The sequence below is a fragment of the Hipposideros armiger genome, unplaced genomic scaffold, assembly GCF_001890085.2.
Source record: "Hipposideros armiger isolate ML-2016 unplaced genomic scaffold, ASM189008v1 scaffold_860, whole genome shotgun sequence".
In the NCBI taxonomy this organism is placed as follows: Eukaryota; Metazoa; Chordata; class Mammalia; order Chiroptera; family Hipposideridae; genus Hipposideros; species Hipposideros armiger.
The window spans coordinates 663579-690432 of record NW_017732210.1 but is presented as its reverse complement, the minus strand read 5'-3'; the positions used below and the strand labels follow the sequence as shown (position 1 = coordinate 690432).

Below are 26854 nucleotides of genomic sequence, written 5' to 3'. Positions count from 1 at the left end.
AAGAAAGATGGATTTGAACAACTTGCCACCTCCCTTTAAACTGCCTAAATGGTCTATCCCTTCCCCCAACCTCATGAGGAGGAAGAGAGTGAGGGTGTGGAGAGCGTAAGAAAATACAGCTGAAAACTATTTTCCGTACCTGGAAATAGGCCATGTTGATTGTGGAACTAAAAGTAAGGCTCTGTGGTGACCCCATCAATTTCAAGTTCCAGTTCAAGAGGATGAGGGGGGCCACATAAGACTAACCTTGCCAAAAGTCTGGTGACATGTATGTATTCATCAGTATGTTGATAGAATATGTCAAAGTATAAAAAGCACCATCACTTTTAAAAGGAATGAAGATCAAGACATTCTGCTGGGCACCACTGATACAGCATGTTGTTAAATATTATAACTAGCCAGTCATTTGGTTGGAAGCAGCTACTGTACAGGGAACTCTCATCTCCAGCCTGCTGGACTGGACATGGGCTCTCACACTGAGAGTATCAATACAACGTGTTCACCATGTTACAAGCCAAAAAGCTTACCGTATTTCCCCATGTATAAGACGCACCCTTTTCCGAAAAACTTGAGGTCTAAAAACTGGGTGCGTCTTATACAGTGGTTGTAGATTTTTTACTTGCATTTCCTGCTTTTTTCGTGCTTGTTGTCTTTGCGCTCATTGTTTCGCACTTGTTACCAGTATATTACGGTAGGTTACGTTTTGCCACGTTCTGCCCAGAAATGGCTCAGAAAAGATTTTTGTACAGTGCTGAATTCAAGTCAAAAGTGATCCAATTTGCGAAAGTAAATGGAAATTGTGCTGCTGAACATAAGTTTGGTCCTCCTCCAACTGAGAAAACAATCCGAAGACTGGCTATGGGAAGAAGAAACCCTACTGAAAACACCACGGCAGAAGAAGGCCATGAGAGGCAAGTCAGCAAAATGGCCAGATTTAGAGAGGGAATTGAAGATATGGATTGAAGAGCAAAGGGCAATTGGGTGATTCGTCATCAGACACAGATGAGGACAAGCTAATGGTTGGGAGTTTTGACAGTGATGAGGAGCTATATGAATTTTATGATGAATAAAACTTGAGTTCAATAACTTTATGTAATAAATTTTTTTAATTTTGGGCCCCAAAATTAAGGTGTGTCTTATACATGAGAGGGTCTTATACATAGGGAAATACGGTATTTTGCATCACTGTATATTGTATTTGTCACTGATTCTTATAGCAAAAGGCAGGGAGAGCTCAGTAAAAATAATTCTTGCAGGTCTACTGTGCACCAAGCCCTAGTCACTGAGGTACAAAGATAAATGATGACACTTGATCCCTACCCATGGGATGATGACACATTTTACCTTTACCTCTGAGATGCAGGGGTCAGGGAATCCAATGCCTACAGAACCATTTGAAGTAACATAAATGAGTAGAGGACGCTAAGTGTACAAAGACAACACAAACTGTATAATAAAGAAATAGCAACAACATTTGGACTCAGAGCAACACATTTTAAGTAAGGGGAACTGCAATGAATTGGAGAGACCTCGTATAACCTCTAAAAGGGATAGACAAATGTTTTCATGATGACTAAGTGTTATCATAGCTCCTCAATTTTAAAGATCAACTAAAAATCTGGGTTTTAAATATAAATCCTGTGGTTTTAATCAAGAATTTTTAAATAATGTGAAGGCTTATTTCTGGGAGCCAAGTTCAGGCCACAGCTGCCTCCTTTAACCGCACAACCCTACCAGTTTCGAACTACTAGTCTGGAAGGTTACAAACAAAACTATACTAAGAATATGAGCACATCACAGATAACGGATAACTTCTAAGAATACTTCTCCAGCTTGGTCCTTTCTCTCCTGGTCTTCAGACTTATATATCTAGCTCTATATTTACCATCTCCTCTTAGATATCTGGTAGGCATCTTAAATCTAACATATCTACACCGAACTCCTGATATCAACCCCCAGCTTGCTTCATCCCTAATCATCATCTACATAAATGGCAGCTTCATTCTTCCAAAACTTTTCACCCTCTTGCTTCCTCTATCTGACACTCATTTTTTAGTGATAAGCAAATCCTACTGGCTGTACCTTAAAACATACCCAGTAAATCCTGAATCTAATAACTTCTCACTCATAACTGTAACTCTCCTGGGCTAAGTCACCGTCACCTCCTCCCTGAATTATTTTAATCGTTTCCTAACTGGTCTCAATGCTTCCACTCTGCCCTCTAGTATTCTCAGCATGTCAGCAGTGATCTTTTCTAAGTCAAATCAGGTCAGTCTCTGCTCAAATCACTCCAATAACTTCCAATGGTATTACCTCCCCATCTAACAAATACCTCAACAATGTGTTCAAAACTAAACCCATGCGGACTCCTCCCTTACCCCATTAGTTCCGCCTTCTGTTTTTCCTCTCACATCAACCACACCCAAATCAGTACAAGTCCTTCTTTCATTTTCTGCTGACATCTTTCTAGTCATCAAACTTTATAGTTTCTACTTGCTTAGTATCTCTCAAATCCACCCCCTTTCTCCATTTCCAGGAGTTCAAGAGTACTTTGTTTCTCACCTGGATAATTGTACTAGCCTTTTTATCTGGCCTCTGAACTTCTGATCTCTGTACACTGCTGATCCTCTTTGTGAAAGGCCAGTTTAAAATCCTCTTCTGCTTTTCAGGGGAACTCGCACAGGGCACACAAAGCACCCTAGTGCCCTTCTCCAGATTTATCAGTGCCACTCACTAATCCTGGAGCCCTACCTTCTGGTTCTATCAAAAGAAGGTACACATTCTCCTGTATCTGGGACAAGTCCCACCTTTAACTTGTCTAGGAGACCCCTATCTGATCATTCAAAGGTGTATCCAGGCATCACCTCCTCAGTTAAGCCGTCTCTAGAGTCACAATCTGATTTATACCCTACCTTTGTGCTCCCACAACACTGTACATGCCTTTCTCAAACACTTGAGTTTTACGAAGTAATCACTTATTCCTCCATCTCTCTTATCCTAATAGACTATAAGATCCTGTAGAGAATGAATAATCTATTCAAGATGTTTCCCTAGACTCTAACAGTGTCATCCAAATTCAAATACCAAGCGGTTTCAAGAACCAAATTACCTCTACAGCCATGATGATAACAGCAGCTTTCTTTTTGATTGTTGAGTTGGCAGGAAGATTTATTAAAGAATGTACACCCATTCCAAGACTGCTAATAGGTGGAAGATCAAGCCAATCAGGATCCCTTATTCCTCCCATGCAATCTTTGGCCATTGGGTAGATAGTACCATTTCCATCTCGAAGAATAATAGGAGACTCCTTTAACAGAGGGGAAATAATACAGTTTAGTTCCCAAAGATGTTATCTCTGATTTTTACAATACATATATTTATTTTCAAATCAGATTAGTGTATAACATACACAATGTTATATACTAACACATATATATGTATATATATGTAATGTGTATATATATATATATATATATATACACACACACACATAGTTTAGTAATAATGATCCAATAAGAAAACTAGTATTAAAATGTGCTGAAAATTCTAAATTCTTCAATAGTTTAATAACAAGCAAACTAGATCAAACCCTACGCTCCACAAAAACATCAATGTTGTCATGTCACTTTTCAAAACCAAAAATGATCTCTGTACCTGTCCAGCAGTGAAAATGGCTACATTCCTCTCATTCTGACCAAGAAAAGCAATGCTGCTTGTAGGGAAATTATTTTCCTGTTCTGCTTTTCCTGTAGCAAGATCAAAGATACAGTACCGTACCCAGTTTCCAGTCTTCAAAACAGCATGCACACCTTCAGAAACACACAAATGTAAAATAATAATAATAAAAAAATTGTTATGTCTTTAGTAGTTCTCTAATAATTACCTACCAAATTAATTTCGACCTCTGGCCACATTTGTAAATCAATCCCAACAGATACATTTTATTCCATTACGTTACCCACAAGGGACAAAAACTGCCAAATGCCCCCAAACCATTTAATTCTGTTCATTTACTACAAAAGTCTTAATGGAATATGCCAGTTGGAAAAACTTATAGAATATTTACCTTTGGAATCTACATTCACTGCTAATATTTCTGTTTTTTCAGGTATGCAGAGCTTTTTAGGAGTCCTTTGGAAACAGTCAGGAACTTTTGGTGTTCCACCAGTTTTGACAACCTGCATGACACAAAAGGAATTTTGCTCTCAAATTCCATAACATCCTCAAGGAGTCAGTCCCAATACGTACCCGCTGAGTGAGTCCTCTATACGTACCTGCAGTTCATCAATTCTCAGTAACCTACAGTCCTGCAGGAGAGAAGAAGGGTCCGCATCTGAACCAGAGCTGCTCTGACAGTTTGTATTACTAGATGTCCCTGGAAATTTTACAGCAACATAGGCACCATCCACTTTTAGTACCTAGACATACAGGAACATATGCTAAATATTAATAATTTATATGAACTCAATATGCAAATAATATTCATTGAATTAATTTAACATTGAAGGCATTTAATTCCTTATGAGTTTATTTCTTCAATGATCACCAAGTTATAAAATTTACCTGAACAGATTCACCAAAACTTTATTGTTGATGTCTATTCAAGGCTTATTTTGTAGAGTAAAACTGACGTACATAGCCAGTAATTACAGCCTGTGGATGTTTAGCAATCAACTGAAAACATTAAGTATAATCCACAAAATCCTCTCATCATCCTTGTTTATTAGAGTCCCACTGTGCAAACGAACTTTCGCAAAGATGGTAATATTCTATACCTGCACTGTCCAATATGGTAGCCAGTAGCCAGCCGTAAGTGGCTACTGAGCACTTGAAATGGAGCTAATGTGACTGAGGAGCTGGCTTTAATGTAATTAGCCACAAATATAACTAGAAGCTACCGTACTGCACAATTCAGGTATACAGTTGGCAATGCACAGAAAGAGAAGCACAGGACTTGAAACCAGAATCCTTTAGTCCCACCTCGGCTACTTAACGGCTTTTGATTTTGAGCCAGTGTGATCTTCTCAGAAGAAAATACTTGCCCACAAACTAAAGTTCTACTTTGAGAATCAACTGAAACAGTGTATGAAAAAGGCCTCTGTAAATTAAAAAGCATGGTGTATGTAGTCTTTCCTTTAAGTACGAATGAAAGACCATCACATTTTGGACACTAATGAGCAATCAGGAAAACATTTACTTTATAAATATTCTACAACTCCAGATCCATTTTCTTTTTAAGTATGTGTGGAGAGAAAGGTAAAATAAACGGCATTCCAGATGGTCACTACTAATTTGGTTTCTTAGAAGGCAAGACCCTCTCCAGGAAGAAGGGAAGAGAAAGTGAAAGGTGACTTAAAGAGAGTAGCAAGATTCTTAAATGTTACAGAAGATGATGTCCATTAGAAATGACTGACACTTCCAAAGAATGGGTTGTGGGTTGTATCAAAAAGCAATCTATCTCTCTGCAACTTTTCCATAAATCTTAAATTATTCCAAAAGAATGTATTTTTAAAAGCAACCTATCAGCATAAATGCTCGAGGAGAGGCATAAGAATCACCTGTTCATCAGTCAGGGACAGAGGAGATACCTGCATCAGATTAAGGAATGAGACTAAAGGGATCACTGAAGGTGAGAAATAAAGCAGCTTTGAAGAAAGATGATAACACTCACCACCCATAAATTCTTGGACAACCCATACCATTACAGTTCCATTACTTATTAATTCTTAGCTATTCTGAACAAACCTTGCCAACAGGAACATTCTTAACATCTTCCACAAAAACGACTTCCCGAAGAGACCACTGCTCTTCGTTCACCTTTTCCTCCTCTTTTGGGGCGGGGGTGGACCGTCGTCGTTCTTAGACAACAACAAAATGGTAAGTACCAAAAAGAAAATGTAAAAGAGACTTTATAGATTTCATCTAAATGTATGGAAAAAAGATCATTTGTAAAGGGACACAAAATTGAGATATCTAAATAAAAACTGCGTGAACTGCTGCTTTATGAATTGAGGTCTTATGATCAACTTTCACTTCTAATGAATTCATAATGAAAAAATAGCTGTTATCTGTTAAATGTCTAAGGATAGTTAACACTGCTACAACCAACTGCGAGGAAGAAATACAAAATCTATTTCGGACTCTCAAAATTAGGGCTATCTGAACAAGGTTTTTTAAAAAGGAAGGATCTGCTGAGCCGTTCTTAAAACTATCACATAACTATTAAAGTCTAACTTTCAATTTCCTAATCACAAAGCAACTACACTATAAAATAAATTTATTTTGAGGCTCTTTTTAAAAAACTTTAAATCTAAGATGCAGTATTAACAGTGGGTTTATAAATTCTACAAAATTGTGAACAAATGTTGTGACCAAGTCACAGCCAATTTAGAACAGGAACATTCTCAACAAAGGAGGACAGGTATCTAACTAGTGGCAGTTATTTCCTTCTATTACTGCAATTTCACATATTGTAAAAAATTATAACGCTCAAAAACAACAGAAATAATCAACACTTTAAATTCTATTTTTTCATTTAAATAAAGCTGTACACACACACAAAATCAAACCAGTAGAAACACAATTTATATAACGAGATATTAAAAATGGTATGAGTTGCCTCAAGTCAGAAACAAACTAAACGCAGCTGTCTACCCAGCCCCTTGTTCCGACCACTGTGTGCTACACATAAAACTTACTATATGGCATTGACGCGCTGCTGGCAATTGAGGACGCATCACTGCACGTGGACGCTGGCGATGGTGGTGGGCCCATTTCTGTTTTCACTGGTTCCTGCTTACTTTCAGGCCTGAGATTAGAAATAAGATTCTCCTTATAACTAGGAAAATGAAGTATTAGAAACTTGTCAGCTGGTTTATTTTTAAGACTCAAGTTTATTGTTATATAAGAGAATTTAAAAACTTGTACAAAACGGCATATTTTTAGGTACTGAAAAAGGCACAGTGCATACTTCAAATTTTTATGTTTTAAAAATAGGAAAGAAAACTATACCATATAAAGCTATCAACAACTTGGAATAATGATTCAGATAAGCCTTATCTAAGAATAACAAAAGCTATACCCAATTTATCAACATAGCTTTATCAAGCCTTCTCAGCAAACAAGTTTCACATTTCAGTGAACCCTTACTTGGACACAGCAATTTAACTGAAAAAAATGGAAAAGACAAATAAATAAAAAGCCCACTAGATCATTAATTTCTTAAGAGTTCAGGAAAGAAACTGTACTGGCAACAGTTTACAAATATTCTTGAACCATCTGGTGATGAACTATCACCTGCTATAACTAATATGAGAAATTATAAGGTTAATAAACGATCCCTCTTGATTTGCGTTATTTCATTAATTATACTTAAGAAGATAACTATAGTAACTATGCAATCTTCTACAGATGGTAAAAACATAAATGTTTTTATTCATTAAAGGGAAGAAATCAATTTTTAGTCAGAAAAGTCACATATTACTCAGAAACTTGTTATATATACATCATCCTGGTATGTATTATAATCAGGGCCATCATTTTAACCCCGTCATCTCCTATTGCCCCCACCAGTAACCTGAGTTTAGAAACAGCCCCACAGAAAACAGTATTACTTTCACCAACATCTCAGCAAAGTGCTCTGTGCAAACACACGTGGGCACTCATGGCTGGCTCTGCAAATCTTGTAATGCTGGCAGCAGCTGATCCTGACTAATCACTCACTAGCATGCCTTTTAAAGTGAGTACATCTGAGTGAATTGCAAAGAAGAGTCGACTGACAGAAAAGTCATTATCCTCTTAACATTTAATTTCACTTAGCTCTTTTACTAAATTTATTAATATAGATGGCAAATTTCAAGAAAGATCTTGGAAAAACCTCACATACACAATATTTAAATAGCATATTCTATTTTAATCTCATTTATACTATTTAATGCACATCAAAAATATTTCAAATGCTTCTTTACAAAGTTTCATAAAAAATGAAAGTGTATTGTTACTTTTATTTTTAGGATAAAAAAATCAATTTAACTAGGGAGAAAGTCTACAAACCTATTTTTTTTAAAACAAGACAGACTAAAACAAAGCAAAAAATTTTAAACTACAATAGCTTTGGTTTATTAAAGATTCTTTTTTGACTTATTTAACAGTAATCCCTCTGTTTCAGAATTTCAATTTGCATTTTTAATATAAAGAGGAATAGCAGCAATAGAGGTAGTAAATTTACTCATTTCATTCATTTGAGCAAATTAAAATATTTCAGAACTTTAAGAACCTCTAATTAATACAATCCTAATCATTTTTTTTATGCCTGTATATACTTAGAAAAAAACCCCGTCAAAATATTTAAAATGTTATTTCTGGAATGTGATATTATTACTCTTCCATGTTTTTATAATTGTCACAAATTTCTATAAGATAAAGAAGAAAAATTATTTCAAGATTTTTATTAAAGTTTTTAAGTTCATGTACCAAACAACCAAATTATAATACACTTAAGTATGTTTAAAGATGAGTAGATGCTTCCGAAAGTACAGGTGTGAAGACCTGTATACCTGGCTCCCAAACCATAAACCAGCCCCATTAATATGGGCTATATACAATTCAGTGGTATTTATGTTCACATATCCCTCCAACCACAGGTTTACAAATCCTTTACAGAATTTCCCTCCTCAGCACACTGACTGGTAAAACCTTTCCAATGATCAAGATGCAGACAAGACATTGGTTAGAAATTAAGATGATTACAAAACGAGAGAGAAGAAAGTTGGCCTAGCATAGTAAGGCTGAACACATTATTACTGCTACACATCACCTGAAAGGATATACTCTAACAAAAAAAAACAAAGACATCAAAAGGGAACTCTACATCTGAACATCAAGAACAACTAAAATATACAAACATTAACCAAGTTGCAAACAGTAAATTTTACTAGTTCCTTTCAAAACTCCTGGGGATGTTAACAAGACCCTATCATGTTAGCACTTTTCCGTGTCACTGTATGCCTCTAAGTCTCCTTTATATACAGTGAAAACTAAAAACTGGTGTAAAAATCAAGATTAGTTAGGGTATAGTACTTACTTAGCTTCGGTAGTTTTGCTAGCTTTGTCCATGCTTTTCAGACTCTCAGGGGATCTAAGTTGAAATCTACAGCTATCATTCATATTCCAAACTGATTCCATTAAGACACCAACTTTAGGAATCCCAGCACTAATTGAAAATGCAACTGCTCCAGCATGATAAAGAGGATTATTTCTTAAGCATACCTAGCAAGCAAAAGAAAAGTCACCATGAAGATGGCATAATTTTAAAACAAACTAGAAGAGTTATTTCAAATGTATGAAAACACAATACATAAAAAAGTACTGCTTCCTCAGTTTTCCAAATACAATCAAGAAGGCTGATAAAGAATTGACTTAAAGGTCTCCATCAAGAAATTTTATTCCCAAAATTAAGGAGCAGGAACAATTTTGGCACATTTGCAAAAAATTAACTTTAAAATTTCATGCAGCAAATGTTCTGACATTCTGCTATAAGGAAATAGAATAGAAATAGCAGAGAAGAAACTTAAAAGGTCATTAAAAAATTAAATGTGAACAAAACAATTATAATTTTTGTGTTCTTATAATTTGAATTATTTTCTTCCTCCATTCATGATGCTACATATGCTCTATCACTTCATATCTATCGGCTGTTTCCTCCAGGAGACTGTTCTTTTCTACAAGCCAGAAGTTTCAATGGATAAAATAAGATTTGTCTTAAATTTTAAAAGATTGTGTAGATGTTAGTTACCTGAGTTCAGGAGTGAACAATCTATAAATTCTCACTGCCAGGGAACATCCTGAAACCAGTGATCTGCAAGGTGGCACTGTCAAACGCACTAATAGCCCCCAAAAAGACATGGGCATTATTTCCAGAAATCTTTGATTTCTCTAATAGCCCAATCTTACTGACATTCAGTTCAGACATCCAATAACTAACGATTATGTTGTATTTGAGTGGCATAAATGAAGATCATGTTTTTTGGTTGTTTATAATTAAAGTGACAAAAGGTGGTACATTTGAGAAGCATGGGAACTGGAAATACTGGTACAGTTGCAGTTCTATCAAAGAATAGCTGCATGTCACTAAATATAGTTCTATAACCTAGAATGAATAGTTCATAAGAACTGACTTCTTGAAAAAGGTATGTCCTGCTTAGTTGTGACTTAAAATTTTCTCCACAAATTTTCAGAAAAAAACTGGTGGAAAGCTTAAAGCCTAAAAGAGGTCCAATAAGAATGCTATAACTAAAAGAGAAATGTGCAAGACATATTACAAGGTAATTTATTTATTAATGCTTTCTTATAAAAATAAATGCACCTTAAAGACAAGGAGGTGTGTATCCAGGGTCTAGCATATAATAAAGCATACAAATGAAAATACAGGCATACCTCAGAGATATTGTGGGTTCTGTTCCAACCTACCGTAATAAAGTATCACAAAAAAGCAAGTCACAAAAATTGTTTTGTGTTTTTTGTGTTTCCCAGCACATATAAAAGTTATGTTTAGTCTATTAAGTGTGCAATAGTGTTAAGTGTGCAATAGTGTTATGTCTAAAAAACGTATAGACCCTAATTAAAAAATACTTTATTGCTAAAATGCTAACCATCATCTGAGCCTGTTGGGCAAATGATGCTGATAGATTTGCTTGATGCAGAGTTGCCAAAAATCTTCAATTTGTAAAAACTGCAGTACTTGTAAAGCACAATAATGCAAAGTGCAATACGACGAGGTATGCCTGTACATTTCTATCAAAAATTATGATCTGTGAGTGCAGTTGTAACTGAAAACTCTAAATGACCAACATTACTTTACGTTAACAATGAAAGCTCTCCTGGTTGTGAGACTATCTGAAGCCTCCAGTTTTCTACAGCTTTCAAACAAAGTCTTAGTTGTACATCAAATATTTTAATATACTGCTATCTCTCAGCAATTTAGTACCAAGCTATTTTGTTTAGCTTTTCTTCAGCATATCTTTAAAGTGTTTTTCTGCCCTCCCTGTTTATAGTAATGTCATCCGACGTGCTAATCACTGAAAAATTCCTACTTGGTAGACCAACAAAGGGGTCAGAACAAGACAACCATGAATAAGACAAGAAAATAGAGCCACAAACAAAAAGAACAGCTCCATTTAAGTTGGGCTTTAGAGAAAAGCAACAGCTAAAATGGTGACTACTTTTTAAGACAGAGAGAATATAAGTAATACCACCTTGTAGTGATGAGAAAAAAACTAAACTGAAAGAAAGCTTTAGATGAGGAAATTAGCACCAAATTATGTAATAAAAACCAGTTTGTCTAACCATTAGGGATTATAAAGTTCTTAAACATTCATTGCGACACTTGCAATAATGAATATGAGTGTCAAGTTTTATCCTGAAGATAAACTTCTACAAGAGTCTAATGAATTAAACTGTAACAATATTTCTCAAACTCTCTTGGTCTCAGGAAACTTTTTCCCTATTAAGTATTAATGAGAAGCCAAAAATCTTTTGTTTATGTGGGTCATGTCTAGTTGGTGATTAATATACTAGAAATTAAAACAGAGAAATTAAAAAATATTTAATAGTAATAAAGCCATATTAATCTATTTATGAAAAATAACTACATTTTCCCAAAAAATCAGCAAGAAAAGTGGCAGTTTATATTTTTGCAAATCTCTTAATGTCTGACTAAACAGGAGACAGCCAGATTCCCTATTTCTGCTTCTGCATTCAATCTGTTGTGATGTTACTTTGAGAAAAGTATATAAAGACAATTCAGTCTCATGCAGATATGTAATTGGAGAAAGATGGCCTCTGCAGACTCCTGGAAAGGGTTGAGGAGCCAGCTGGGGTATTAGAAAAATCACCTTTCATAAGATGCCTATAGGAGCCAAAACCATCTCAGAGTCAAAAAAAAAAAAACTGGTGGAAGCATGGGTAATTTGATGAAGCCTCCAGACTCATGCTGACAACCCTCGAAAGTAGAATCATTTGAACAGCTTGGTCATAAGAACTACCTGGCACGTGCGTTACACACAGTGATGCCTCGGCCCTATCACCTGACAAACTGAAGGAACGCTTCAGGTAAGGGACTCCAGACTCTACATTTAAGTACCAAATGGTTCTTAAAAGCAGACAAATCTGGGAACCCTACCCCATTTAAAGGAAACCTCCTGACATCAAGGCAGAATCTGTGTTGCTCAACTATTGAATAAAAGAGTCATGTGCCACATACATGCTATTGGACCTGGTCCTTTAAATGACATTCATTTGTAAACTGCTGATTGCGGAAAGAGGAAGAAAGCGATTTTTAAAGAAAAACAATGTCCCTTAGGACAGGCTTAATTCTAATCATACCTGGGTACCAACAGTGATGTTCGGCATCGAAGAAATACCGGCACTAGACTTGGGCTTTTTATTTTTTGCTCTAGCTTTCTCTAACATTTTTTTCCTTTGACTAAAAGGGACTACACCCCTGAAAAGAAAAAGCATAAATTGGTCAAATAAACAGCAAAAAGCCCATTAAACATATCTGAAATTACACACATTATTTAGGCATTTCTGGTGTATTCCTTGTATTCCTTCTCTAATATTTTTGCTTCAAAATAATATTAACATGTTCAACTTAATAACTTGATAGGTTCTACCAAATAATTGTATTTCATTGGTAGATTTCCCTATATATTATTTCTGCCAATGCAAATTTACTAATAACTTCTAAAACACAATGGAGAATACATTTAAAGTCCCTTTCTAACAGTAAAGAAATAATTAAGGCATAGAATAGTCATACAATAAAATATTTTAATAACCCTTAAAATTGTATTTTAAGTAATGTTGTTGAATTTTAAAAAGCATAAAAATATGTCCTATAAGCTATGCTTTGAATTATGTGAACACAAAATACACATTTATGTATAGGCAAGAAAGATTAAAATACCTCCAAATGTTAACAGCAGTTATCTTTGGGTTATAGGATTATAGGTGATTTTTGCTTATACTTTATATTTTTATATAATTTCATAATTACAGTCACTAAGTATACATTTTTATAAGCTTTTCTTTCTTGGAAGTTTTTTTGTTTTTTTTTAAAGACTTTATTGGGGAATTGGGGGTGGGGAACAGACAAGTTGCTGCCTTTTTGTTCTTCAGTCTAGTTGTGGAGGACATTGTTTCACTGGCCCGTGGTGGTACTATCATCGCGCTCTTCCCGGGTGAGGCAAATCGGTCACCGGCCATTGGACGGCTGCTCACAGTGGCTCACGAAAACTCACACCCATTGCCGGCCAGCCCTACTGCAGCCAACGCTGTCGCCGGTGACTCATGGCAGCCTAGCTCCAGGTCAAGCTGTTTGGTCACCATTTTAGCTGTAGAGGACGCAGCGTCAATGACCCTCATGTGGGATCCGAACTGGGGCCCTGCTTGCTCAGAGCTGGAGTCCCAAGCCAACTCCTAACCAATGCGCCACTTGGCCGGCCTGAGGGTTGTTGTTGTTTTTTTTTTCAATGTTACTTTGCTCCAAAGTGAAATTTCCCTCTCTATACAGCATATCTTTGTTTGACCTTCTCATGTTTGTATTCGGCTACTCAAAGCATCAATTTACGCACAGAAAGCATTCGCGCAGGCCCTTCCATGTGATACTCACCACCAATATAAATTGTTCTCTAGCTGGGCGCAGGTGTAAAGGGCGCAGCAATGTAAAGAAACAATCCGTTCGCCTTGCAACTCTGAGTAAGTCTGCGCAGTGTGCTCTAATTTAGAAGCCACAGAACTCAACGTTTCATCTACCCATGTAGCAACCTAGAGAATAAAATATTATAGGTTTAAATAAAAACAAGTAATCTTTTCAAAAGAACTGTGGTTAAAACTTCATACTCCATGGACTAGAAAAAATGTTTTGAGTTGAAAGCTAAAAAAAAAAGTCATTTTGAAAATGTTCTAATTAAGACTAGAAAAAAATACTTTCTTCACACAAATATATCAATAGCAGTTATTAAAATGAATGTCTAAAGCCATCTAAGGCATTAAGCAAAAGTAAACATTTGCTCCAACAATTTTTACAAGAATTTAGTGACTCTAAAGCCAAACTGATAATCAGGTATAACATCCATACTTTCTCAATCTATAATGCAATCTCAAGCTACAATGCTTTTCAGTATCTCTTTTGTCAGTATTTATCTTGAATATTTTTTCCTTCCCTTAAAGGAGAAAGCTACCTCTAAAGTTGGATTATAATACAGAGATAAACCAGCAACAAAAAGATTATACATCGGATTACTCTACTAAGGCTTAGACACTTTGTATTCGTGGAACTAGTTAGAAAGAAAATAAGATGAGAAAGGGGCAAGGAAAGGAAGAAAACAAGAATTTAAGCATAAAATGTTTATTGGTCAATGCAAAGTGCTTCATACCTTGTTATTTTCTGTAGCTACAGTTGCTCTTATGCTATTTGCAGACAGGAGGACTATCTTTTCATTGGTTAGCCCCAAAAATGTTGCTCGTGGATGATGTAATGAAGGATTCTTTGAAAGCATAAGAAAAATGATTACCATTTTCTATGTTGATATGTAGATCTACACAATATAATATTTCTTATAATACAATACCTGTGCATTTCTGTAAGGCTCAGATTCACTCCACTTCCACTGATAAAGCTCTCCTTTACTGCTAACAGCCAAAAGCTCAGAATATAGAGCCCCAATACAGATGAATTTTGTTCCATCCTATAAAGTAAAAATAATACAATGGTATAATGGTAACAATTGCCAGACCTAATGGTTTAGATACAGTCACTACATAAAATCTGGACTAATTATATGAACACATAAAGCACAGCTAGCTATGAGAAGTCTCCAGCACGTCATGTGGCCCCAGCTCCCTCCCTCCCGTCACATTGGCCTTCTTCCTGCTCCTGGACATACGCGCAAGGATCCCACCATGTCCTTGTTGTTCTCTCGCCTTGTTCTCTCTCAGGTGATTCACTCCCTCTCCTCAGTCAAGTCTGCTCAAAGGAGGCCTTTTCTGACCATACTATCTACAAAACCACCACTCTCCTATTCTATCTCCTTACTCTGCTTTCTTTTTAGTTCATAGCATTTCACTACTTGTATTAACTCGTTTATAGTCATCTCATTTGAATATAAGCTTTGTCCTATTCACCATTATATCCCTAGTTCTTAGAACAGTGCACATAGTAGGTGAAGTCAGGGAAGTTGAGCATCAAAAACAGAAGATTCCCTCCCTATAGGCTCTTCCAAACTGCTGAAACAAATGTCTGTTGGTTTTTAAGGTTAAAGTTCATTTTGTTTTAAGGCAGTGCACATGCAATGAGTTGGAATGCAATTAAATTATGCAAAGCTTACACAATAAATGTAAATAAACAATATCAATGAGACTTTATTTTAACATAAGGCCAATATGATCAGAGTCATGAAGTTACCCAGAAATCTCACAGCAAAACTTGCCAGTCATATATTTTATATTGTACTTTTTGCTACTGGTCTATATACTACTTCTGCTCTCCGGAATTCTGGCTCCCGAGAATTAATGGTGTCCTAAACTAATGGTGTCTTTTTGGTTTTATGTCAAATTCCAGTCTTATTTGGTTAGATGGGTTATAGTGCTCAGCTAAAGCCAGTACAATCTGCCAAGATTTTAAATATTAACAATAGGTGATGCCTCAGTCATACAGAAAGTACACTCATTTTCAATAAACATAAAGTAAGTGCTCCACTGAATTCTGCTCCCCTGACTTCATGTCCTACTCACCCAGAAAGCACAAGCTTCCTGAATATTTCTACTTCCAGATTTATTTAACGAAAAAACACCATTGTCCCCTATTTCCCTCCCCCATCTCAGAGGAAGAAGTCTCCTTCTCTCCTATTTAAAGGTAACCCCCCACACTGGATGCAACCCTCTCTTGTAACCCCAGCAACCATCTAAGCTAATCTCTCCTTCAATTCTACTCACAGTCAAGTGAACTCTCACTTGGCATGTTTCACCTTACCAGTTTTCCTTAACAGCTATAACTGCACTCCCAACAGCCATATCAATGCCCCATGAATTTAATCAATTCATCTTCTCTTTAAACTCTCCATTCGAACCATTTGGCCCTGTTTCATCATCTGTTCTGGAACCTCTTCTCTCCATTGTTTACAGGTCACTAATCTAATGACCTTCCTCTGATCTTCACAACTATTCTCCATCTCCCTCGCACCACCATCACTCATTGCCCCAGATTCTGTCCTTGTGCCTTTATTCAAATTATGTTCCACCCTCAGCCTAAGTGACTGCATCTGCTAGGGCACCCTGCTTTTAAACATGTAAATCTCCTATCTCCAAACTAACCTGCAAGAGCTCTCCACCTGATGTCTTCAAGTACTGTAATATGACCAAAATGAATTCATTATCTCCTCCAATGCCGCATACCCCTGTGGTTCCCATCTCCAAGAACTACATCCACCACCCCCTATGTACAGGAGACTCATGGGAATCTGGGAGCTCTCCTCTCTCCTCCTTCTCTTTTAACAATCTAGTGACTAGTAAACCAGTGCTGCACTTGTCTCAGATTCCTCAGATTCTTCCCTTCCTGTTCCACTGTCACTGCTTTTGTTGAGATTCTCACCACTCCTTTCTATAACAATTGTACCAGTCTCTTAACTGACTCCAGATTTTTCCTTTATCCTTCAACGCCAATAATTCATCTTCTTAAAAACAAAATGAACCCCACCAATCTAATCATATCAACTCTCAAAGAACTCCACTGACTTCTGGGTGACTGCAAAACAACATCTTAACTCCTTGGCAAGTTGTCTGGGGCCTTGCAGTCTTGCTCTATCTTGCTCTTCTGCTCCCTACTACATAGCAGCAATTCTAAATTTCTCACTGTTCTCCAAGTACACCGTGACCTTTCATGACTCTAGGCCCATGCTTGATATGTTTGGAATGCCTCTGCATCTTGGTCAACGCCTACTTAACCTTAAAAATGCTGCTTAAATGTCATCTTCTCTGTAAAATCTTGGCCAAATCTCTCATGTATTATTCATTCCTCACTCTGGGTCCCTAAGCACTGTATTCTCACCTTCAGTCTACCACTGATTACACTGTAAATACATTATATTGTCTATGAACGTGTGTCTTCCCTACTGAGCTTCCTGTGGGAGGGTCCATGCCGTATTCACCTCTATATTCCCAATGGCCAGCTTGGCACATGGCACATGGTAGGAGCACACTGATAACTGAATGAACAAATGAATTTTAATTCCAACTTCTTCGAGTAAATGCCTTGCCAGAGCAGTGCAATCCTTAAGAAGCCATTGCTATGGCAAAAGCATGGTGCAGAAGGCCCTCTCAGAATTGACTTGGCTATATCCTTCAAGAGTAGGCCAACATTCCCCAGGATAAGTCCTGAATGAGTCAACTGAACCCCGAAGGCTCTGAAAACCCACTATAGACAAATGTGGATGGATAGTACCATCACCAACCAAAGAAAGATGATGGAAAAACCACCTATTGCTTCTTGCCTGCTTTATGTAGAGAACTACAAAACCATCAAATACACACAAAGGAACAGTATTTTTAGCTCACTCATTTCACAATGTCATAAAAAAAACAATGTTTTTATTGTTTTAATGAAACACTAACAGCTGCTTGTGAACAAGTTTGGGAGCCTGCTTCAACCCAGCTGGAAAAGTGGATATGCATTGTTTCCTTAAAGATCAATCATTTAGCTCTATTTAGCAAAAATCAAATCATTAAAGGTTGCATCTAATTAGAAAGTTTGCAACTGTCTGAATAACAATAAACGGGTCATCAATCAAACTCAAAATTCTTTCCCAAAGGGAGAGGGAAACTGTTAAAAATATGATGGAAGTTAGCTCATGGCCAAAGCTTAAGAAAAGCAAAAAGCACTCAACCCTGCAACGTGAACTCCTACCACCCACATCTACATTCAGTAGTTTATCTTTTTAAAAAGTTGGTCTTCCAATTCCTAAATCTCTCCCACAAAACCTGATTTTCATCTTTTAAAAAATTTTTAAAATTTTCCTACTATCAGGAAACACTAGTTTTCCCATTAAGTACCAGCTCCAACAGTAATGTATTATCGTTGAAATGGATGGAATACAACTACACCGCAATTTGGTCAACTGTTCTTTCTTACATTTCATTTCTCCTTGCCTACTTCACCATATGCTCCTTATGCTTGGCTTCTTTTCCTTTTTATGACCATTTCTCTTTTTGCTCTTACTTCATTATTAAATTACCTTGTGACACACCTAGCTAAGTCTTAACAAATACTTCCTGGAAACTTTCCAGTATCAATTAAAAACCACCACCACAACAAAGACCTCCCCCACCTAACTTCCACATCTAGAACCCTGTGGGGGAAGCAAGATGGCTAACAAGTTTGATCAATTGGTTCCAGCAAGGAAGCTACTCCAAATAGCTGAAGTAAGGAGCCAAATGTCATGAGCTATTTGCTCTCAAAACTATTCAAAGAAACTGAGAATCACACAGAACTGTACAATTTAAAAGGGTGGTAAAAATAAATCTTCTTATTTCCCTTAGACCAGGGGTCGGCAAACTGTGGCTCACAAGCCACATACAGCTCTTTGGGTACGTTCTGTCTCAAAAGTTTGCTGACCCCTGGAAGAGCCAATCCTGTCCCTCACAACAATTTAAAAATTATTCAAGAGCCATTATATATATTTTTACATAATCACCATTATGTGAATAATATCCTATAAAAATTTTATAAATGCAACTATGATACTTTTATTTTCATTTTCAATTTTACTTCAGAGCCCCACGCTTGTGAGCTGCAGCTTGCTGACCCCTGCCCTAGATTATATGAAAGTAGATCCAGAACAGTAAGGGATATGACTATGCATTAACAGTAATGACTTGCTGAACCAGTTTTGTTTCTTCATGACCCACCATACAACTCTCATCAAGCTCTTCTCTGAGAGCTTACTTGAAAAGGATACGTACATCCTTTACATAGAAAGGGTGTGTTTTGTGATAGGACACAGAGCGAAGTTTTTATGTTCAGCTTCAGCAGATTTACTTAGCATGGATTTCCACGTAGTTCTTCTCCCTTCTGTCCCTTGAACATTTATTACTTAGCATTCTACTTAATAGTCTTTGTTACTACTGTAACTGCATTTTCCCCACCTTATAAGTCATTTTAGATTCATGTTGGAAGGTTGGTATAAATACATATATAGTTACAATTTACATGTACACATTCAGCAAAACAGAACTAAATTTTTAGTCTGAGAAAAATAAATTGCAAAAATGACTGAAAAGTGAAAATGGAGCCATGTTAGATAATCCCCTAATGGAAAGATTTCATCTTCTTATCAAAGTAACTGAATTATCATAGCTACTTCCCGAAATATAAAGTACAACAAAAAGAGAGGGTGGGACAGAAATGGGGGAGAGAGAGAAGTGTTGGGGGAGGTATGGATTGGGGGAAGGGGGAAAACAGCATAATAGGAAAGTTGGTATTTTGGGTAAAACTATGCAGAAACCAGTATACACCTGGCTATAGTTCATACATCAGAGACTTGGACTTAAAGGCACAGACTTAGGCACTCCCTCCATGTCTTACTTTGGTACACACAAACTGCCTTTTAATTTCCTGCTATGCTAAATTATTATTGTAATGAAATGCTTCCATTACCTGCATTCTAGTCCAGTCACACAAGGAGTATGGTCTGTGTCTTTCAGCTTGTGCCCAATTCTCACAGAGAAGCCGGCACACAAAATACTATTGACACATGGACCCACTTGGAAAACCCAAACCCACTGGGCTCTCAGTCTTCCATTATGTACAGAAACTGCCTGTTCGCTTTGTAGATCCTGCGAGAACCTTGCTATTTACATTTCACATTTAATTTCTCATTTAATTCTACATAAATTCACATTTACTAACTCATTTAACTTTTATAACAACCCCGTAAGGTAAAATCCATTATTATCTTCATCTTACAGAGGAGAAAACAAAGGCCCAGGGAGGCTACAGAATGTGGCCAAGGCCACACAGCCAGTAAGTGGCAGGGCGAGGATGTGAACTCCAGCAGTCTGACTACAGAGTCCACACTCTTAGTAATCACTCTGCGTGGCCTTCTGTGACGCGCCAAAGCCTCTTGTACCTAATTCTATTGTAATGCTTACAAGTATTAAAATCATTTTTCTGACTTCCTACAAAATTCTCACCCTGACACCTAATCAAAAGGCCTAACACAGTATGCATTTAATCAAGGCTACTAAATTAACACTGACCTAATTACCCTGTCTTCATAGACCTTTCGATATCCCTATGGTAAATTTCAATTATGCTTTTATACTAGTCTTGATATTTAACTAAAAGGATAATTCATGGAAATACTTAAAGTTTAAGGTTACCTCAAACAGTTTCAGTTCAAGATTATACTGTAAAGCCTTAAAGAAAAGAGGGCATTCCACCATTAGAGGAGGTTTATTAGCCTACAAAATGGTAAAATTTTGAAGTGGCTGTTCCTCTACATGGGTGTTGGGAAAGTCAGTATTAATCCAGATCATAGGCTAATGGAATTCCTCACGCACCCTAACAAAATAATGAAAAACACTATGGATGCTAACCAAACCTACAATGTAAAAATACTGGATTAGGTCATTTCTGAAATTAAGCTGGAATGCATATTTTTTACAGAGAGAGAGAGAGAGAATCTACCTCCAAGCAGTGATGCTGACACCTCTCTTCCTGCACGCTCCGCCTGCCTCCATCCTCTAATCAAGTCTTCCCCGTAACCTCATATCGTAATCTTCAGGGATCACACGGCCCCCAATTTTGGAGGACCAATACTGTCCTGCATATTACCTGTTTCTTCATGTGGTTATTTATCCTCTGCCTCTGTATGCCAGTTTTGCATGCTGTCCTAAAGTTACCTGAAGGCAAGGTCTTTTTACCCTTGAATAACTCTGCATTCTAAAACATGCCTATCAGTAAAGGCAAAACACTGACTAAATCTAACAGAGCGTATACTGGCCAGGGAAAGAGCTTGCTAAACTTGTACTGCTCAACACACTTTCATTAATCAAAAATAATACAATAAAGAAGCCTAGACTAATATATAAGTGATGGCACTATTAAAACAAAACTCATAAGTCCTCTATGACTTCCTGCCAATATGACGTAGACACTGCCTTAATGTGATCCAGGCAAGAGAAATAGGAAACACAGCACATTGTACTAAACAAAAGAAAAAGCCCAATGGTTTAAATGAACTTCTACCATAAGAAGCGCAAGTAAAACTTGGGCAATTTTTAGTTTTATGGAAATAAATAAGGGTATTCAATTCAGGGCAAGTTTGTCAGCTGCCAAAGAAAACATAGTAACAAAGAGGCTGATTAAAATTCATGTTCTTTCTTGCATTCAAGTTTTCTACATGAGCTGAATGCAGGGGAAAGTAAATGAACTACATCATGATTCACAATCACTATGAAAAATGAACAAATTCAGAGTTAGATAATATTTTCTTTTAATATCCAAATTCAAATTCAACTTCAAAGAAAGAAAAGAAATCCCTATCAGAATAGAATCTCCTTATCTGCTAGAGATTAACCTCAAAGTTCTTATCTTCTTTTACTTTACTTTTATTTAGGAAAATTTCCTACCCAACTGGCCGTGGAAATAAGAAGCGCTCTAAGAAAGAAGAAAAGAACATATGGCTTCCTATAAGTCCCTCTGAAGATGAACTACCCATCACTTAAGGCAATCAAACCTACACACCACCAACAGGATGCACTGACTCTGTTTCACTTGTGGCAGTGATGGATTTTTAAAGATTAAAATCATCTTAACAAATCCTGGATGCTTTCTCGAAGCCAGACATTGTATTTCTCCTCAAAATGCAGAGCAGAACTCCCCCAGTCCATTCCTAGTCAGCCGGTTTTGTCTCCCACAGCATTTAGAACAGGGGCCTATCGGAATTCATGCCATCAAAAGGGACAGCTAACTAATCAAAGAAACATAGATTCCTAAACTTGCCCTGACATGCATGCTTGTGCCTAAATGACCACAAACTTGCCCTGCAGAAACTGGGGTCCACGTGACATTACAAAACAAATCCTACTAGAAATATACCATCAGCTACTGATGTAAGTATCACCAGAAAAGAAATCCTGAAACAGAATGCTAGTATATTATCTGGAACTACCGTTCCAATCTCTCTGATTTACTTCATCAAGTAGGAAAAACAGCACCACTGAAACACATCTCACTAATATGACTCATGTAGTACCAAATAAAGATGCTCTACTTATATTTTAAACAAAACAAAAACATCACTTTATGTCTGTTTGGTTCTTCTTCTTTTTTTTTTAATAATGATTGTACAAAAATCCAAAATAAAACAGAAACTTTTTTTGTGGGGGGAAGGGGAAGTTAGGAATCTATTTAAATAGAAAGGGTGAGATTTTTTTCCCCAAATACCTTATCAGGCCACCACTGCAAATCTTCTCCTAGAGATACTGGACTTTGAACAGGCGTATTCTTCTTATCCAAGTTTGGCTCTCCTTCCTTGCTGGTGGAGCCCCTTTCATTATCAAATGAGGCTCCATCAAGCCACCTTCGTTCACGTAAGCGTAAAACGGATTCACGTTCACGCAACAGCTCAGAGTCTCTCTCTAAGGGAAGAAGGAGAACTGGTATGCAATTGGGTCACACCAGTGGGATAAAAGTAAGCCACTCTCTAGTAAAGACCCTTCAGGATGCAACTAACAGCAGTTTATCTACTCACAAAAACTTTATGTAAATGTATTTCTAATAAACCTGACATGCAACATTCAAAACATTAACTCTCCCAAGTGAATGTATGAAAATTATAAACTAGTATTTTTAAGAACTATATAGAGGCAGACTTCTGAATGCCAGCTATATGATTTTAGAGCAGAATTACTTTATCTTAAACTGGACTTTTAAATGGAGTTTAAAATTTTGGGCTTTTATTAAAAATGTTTACCAAAGTTTTATTTATCTATTAGAAAATATGCATAAATTAGGATTTCAATACATTAGGTACATATGAAACCAAGAAAAGAGTATTTGTTAGGGCATCTTCAGTTATTTAAAAAAAAAAACAAAAACAAAAAGAAAACTTGCATCACAGGAAAAAACTTGAAATGGTTAAAAAACAAATCCATTAACATTAACTATAAAACTTTTGATAATCCAAGCTCCTGTTTAGAATAACTTTACAGGCTGCATTTTTATGGATATGTCTTATTTAAAATTTTTTGAGAAACCAGACTGCATACTTTAATACAAACAGTAGTTCACAATTTATGATAAGAATCTTTATAGAAAGATTTCCTTACAAAAATGTTTCCCCTGCAATTGGTTATAAACTCTCTAAAGTCAGGGTTTTTTTTTTCAATTTGCTCATACATTATTTTTTTTAACTGATAATCAAAATAAACTTTCTAAGATTTGGATAAGAAGAATTAAAAACAATATTAAGTTGAACCATATGAAATTGCCACCAATGCAGGTTAAAAATAATCAGAACCAACAATTTCATATGGTTCAAACTAAAAGCAATGCCCACATAGAATAACCTAAGGAAAAACAAAAGGGAGAAATCTACAAGAAGTTATTTGTGTTAGATATTGAATATTTGAAAATGGAATACTTGACGTATTTAAGGCAGTAAAGTATGCATTTATTTAAAAATTTTTTAAGCTATTACATAACAGGTTCAGTATGTTAAAAGATCATAGGTTTGTTGTTTTAAAACTTTGCTTTTAAGTATTAGGTATTTGCAGCAACATCTTAACATAATGTCATCTTTTCCAGTTTACTAATGATCAGTAAATAAATGACACAGCTTATTCTTGTCTGTTATTTGAATCAAGCAGTTTTACACTCTCATGTTTAGGAAAGTAAAAACACTGACTTAAAATTAAAATGCAAGCTAAATCTATACCAACATATACAGAGAAAATCTTATATTTGTATGATTTCAAAATCTCTTTCTAACCTCTACTATGTACAGTATCTTTTAAGAATTTCAAACTTTTGAAAATAGCCATTTTAATAAGCTAAACATTTCTATATATTTATTATTGGCCAATCCCATTCTAAGGAGTTATTTTCATATTTCACTCTTCCATTTAACCAGGATTTAAAATGATCATAATAATGCCTTTATTTTAATCAAATAAACTAAAGAGACTTGTTTTCTGAATGCTGCATGTCACTGAAAAGTAGAACTCTGCTTTTAGTTCAGAATCCATATTCCTAAATAAAAATAGTAAGTTGTAACCCTTGATGAGCATTCCACAATGTAGATAAGATCATCTCTAAAGTATTGTGGCTCTTCAAAATAAAAAATAACAAGTTTTAATGGCAAATCATCCAAAAATACTAGTAAGTAATGATTTCATCTACTGTAATATTAAAAGCTCAATTACAGTGAGTTTTACCACTGTCTCTCCATACAGCCAGCCAATGATCACAAGAATAAATGCAAAATTACCTCGAGATGAGCCTAGCCTGGAAAGTGATGAACGACGAAATGAAGGGTAACCGAAATAGCTAATGTCTTCAGAAAACATGGCATCCGCATCGATAATGACACTTGGGTGGGCAGAATGAATGTCAGCATCAAGAAGAGACATAAGATCCTCTAGAAACAGAAACAAATATAAATGAAGCAGATATTGAAAAAATATCTGCAGACAATTGAAGGATCTCTGAAAATTAAAACCAGGCACTGACGGACATAGCCTGAGAAAACAGGCAATAACTACTTAGGAAACAAAGTTAATGTTCTTAACAAAGATTTTTAAGGAATATGAAATGCATGACTGCTTGGGCTACCTACTAAATAATCACAAGAAAGTAAGATCTCTACTTAAGCGACTTGTGACATCATAGAGATAATACAGTCAAAAGCTAACGCAGTTCAGTTATCACATATTTAATAAGGGCATTAAAAAGCTACATTCCAGAATCATCTGTCAGCCAATGATAAAGCCATGCACAGATAACCACGTCTTTACTGGGACCAAACACAAGTACACTGAGTAAAAACATTTCCTTATATTCCCTAAAAAATAATTCTAGGGCAGGCCGAATGGCGCGTTGGTTAAGAACTGGCTTGGGATGCCAGAGGGCCCCCGTTTGGATCCCAAATATGAGGGCCAGTGACACTGCCCTCTACAGCTAAGATGCTGAACAACAGCTCAACTTGGAGCTGGGCTGCCGTGAGTCGCCAGCGATGGCGTAGGCTGCAGTTCCCTGCGGCAGTGGGTTGCCATGGGCTACCGTGTGTAGCCGGCAGCCAGCGTGAGCGGCCAGCAGCCGCAGTGAGCAGCTAGCTGTCCAGAGGCTGGTGACTGATCTGCCTCGCCCGGGAAGAGCGCAATTATGGTGCCAGCTTGGGCCAGTGAATCAACATCCTCCACAACTAGACTGAAGAACAAAAAAGGACAGCAACTTGTCCATTCCCCTTCCCCCAATTCCCCAGCGCTGTTCCCATACCCCAATTCCCCAATAAAATCTTTTTTTAAAAATCTACAATTAAATCAAACACTACAATGAAAAATATCTACTTATTGGAAATAATACTCAGAAAATCCATTGTACTTTAAAATTCCATTCTCCAGTCAAAAAAAATCTCTGCCTCCAGAAAATCACAATGGTGATCCACCAACCTCCAGGCAAGTAAGATTCACTGGCTGTATCATCCCCATCATCTCCGTCTTCATCATCCCGGCTAAGTAAATTATTTACAGCAAGGTTTACATCAAGATTTGTTCGCTGAAGTTCCCGAATAATGACACTTCTAGATTTGCCTTGTAAAACGACCTGGGCCTGAAATAAAAAATACAAAAGAATGCTATGCTAATTCTCTTTTGATTAAATTCATTATCAAATCAGCTTTCTGGCATCAATACAGAAAAGCAATATTTCACAATTCATGATATGAGATGACTACAGCCCACTACATCCAGTTCAACCTTGCCTTGTCCTGTTTTACGGTAAGTATTCTATTTTACAAGGGCCATACCTGTGAAATCAGCTCCTCTGGAATGACAGATGCTGGAATAACTGGCTGGGGCTGGCTGCCCAGAAGCCCAGACCCTCGATCCCGTCCTGTCCGAATCACCCGAGTCTGCCGACGGGAATCCCGAGCTCCAGCTGACGACCTCCCAGAGGACCCTCCTCCACTTCCACCTACTCCGGAACTCCAGCGACTCCTAAATATTGGAGAATTGACAGAATTAGCATTTTATACAGTCACTCTGAAAAGATCACTTTGGGTCTCATTTTCAGTCTCTAAAGCTAAGATAAAGCTATTTGTCTAACTGATATATAGTATTATTTTGATAGAATAAGGTAATAGAACTAAGCTTTAAAAATAACACTGTTCCAATTTATTTTATTTTATTTTTTTTAAAGCTGAGCCATCCTGCTACCTGTTGGAAGCTCAGCGGCTGCTCAGCTCGGGCCGGGAATCAAACTGCTGTTGCTCAGAGCTCAAACTCTTGAGCGAGCTCTTAACCAACTAAGCCATTCGGGCGGCCCTGTTCCAATTTTTTTTAAATGCTTGCATATAAATTCACTTTTCAGAAAGATAAATATCACACTTTTGCATCTTTTAAAATAATTTTTAAAGATCCACATACCAAGTATTTCTAGTCACAACTCTAAAATGAGTTATAAAATAGATCTCGCCTTTGCTTGAAAGATCCATCAGATATAATTACCAACACTCTATTATACAAAAAGTAAAATTCAGAGTTTAGGACTCAAAGTACTTTGCATGGAATAAAACATTCA

General features: G+C 36.6%; 1 protein-coding gene across 6 annotated transcripts in view; it reads right to left on the bottom strand.

The window, feature by feature from the left end:
• Positions 1 to 26854, bottom strand: part of UBR5 (ubiquitin protein ligase E3 component n-recognin 5) — a 131622-nt gene that overhangs the window by 50368 nt on the left and 54400 nt on the right. For 4 of the 6 annotated variants that reach the window (XM_019629549.1, XM_019629548.1, XM_019629554.1 and 1 more), the window contains exons 6-20: positions 26082 to 26271; positions 25726 to 25885; positions 24546 to 24695; positions 22502 to 22713; positions 14631 to 14747; positions 14436 to 14546; positions 13670 to 13824; positions 12382 to 12499; positions 9083 to 9267; positions 6699 to 6808; positions 5746 to 5858; positions 4275 to 4418; positions 4067 to 4178; positions 3655 to 3809; positions 3110 to 3307 (exon numbers count right to left, since the gene is read on the bottom strand). In XM_019629549.1, coding sequence (XP_019485094.1) covers positions 3110 to 3307; positions 3655 to 3809; positions 4067 to 4178; positions 4275 to 4418; positions 5746 to 5858; positions 6699 to 6808; positions 9083 to 9267; positions 12382 to 12499; positions 13670 to 13824; positions 14436 to 14546; positions 14631 to 14747; positions 22502 to 22713; positions 24546 to 24695; positions 25726 to 25885; positions 26082 to 26271 — 2230 coding nt within the window. The remainder of the gene's footprint in view (positions 1 to 3109; positions 3308 to 3654; positions 3810 to 4066; positions 4179 to 4274; positions 4419 to 5745; positions 5859 to 6698; positions 6809 to 9082; positions 9268 to 12381; positions 12500 to 13669; positions 13825 to 14435; positions 14547 to 14630; positions 14748 to 22501; positions 22714 to 24545; positions 24696 to 25725; positions 25886 to 26081; positions 26272 to 26854) is intronic. The other 2 variants (XM_019629550.1, XM_019629552.1) reach the window with 1 other exon arrangement.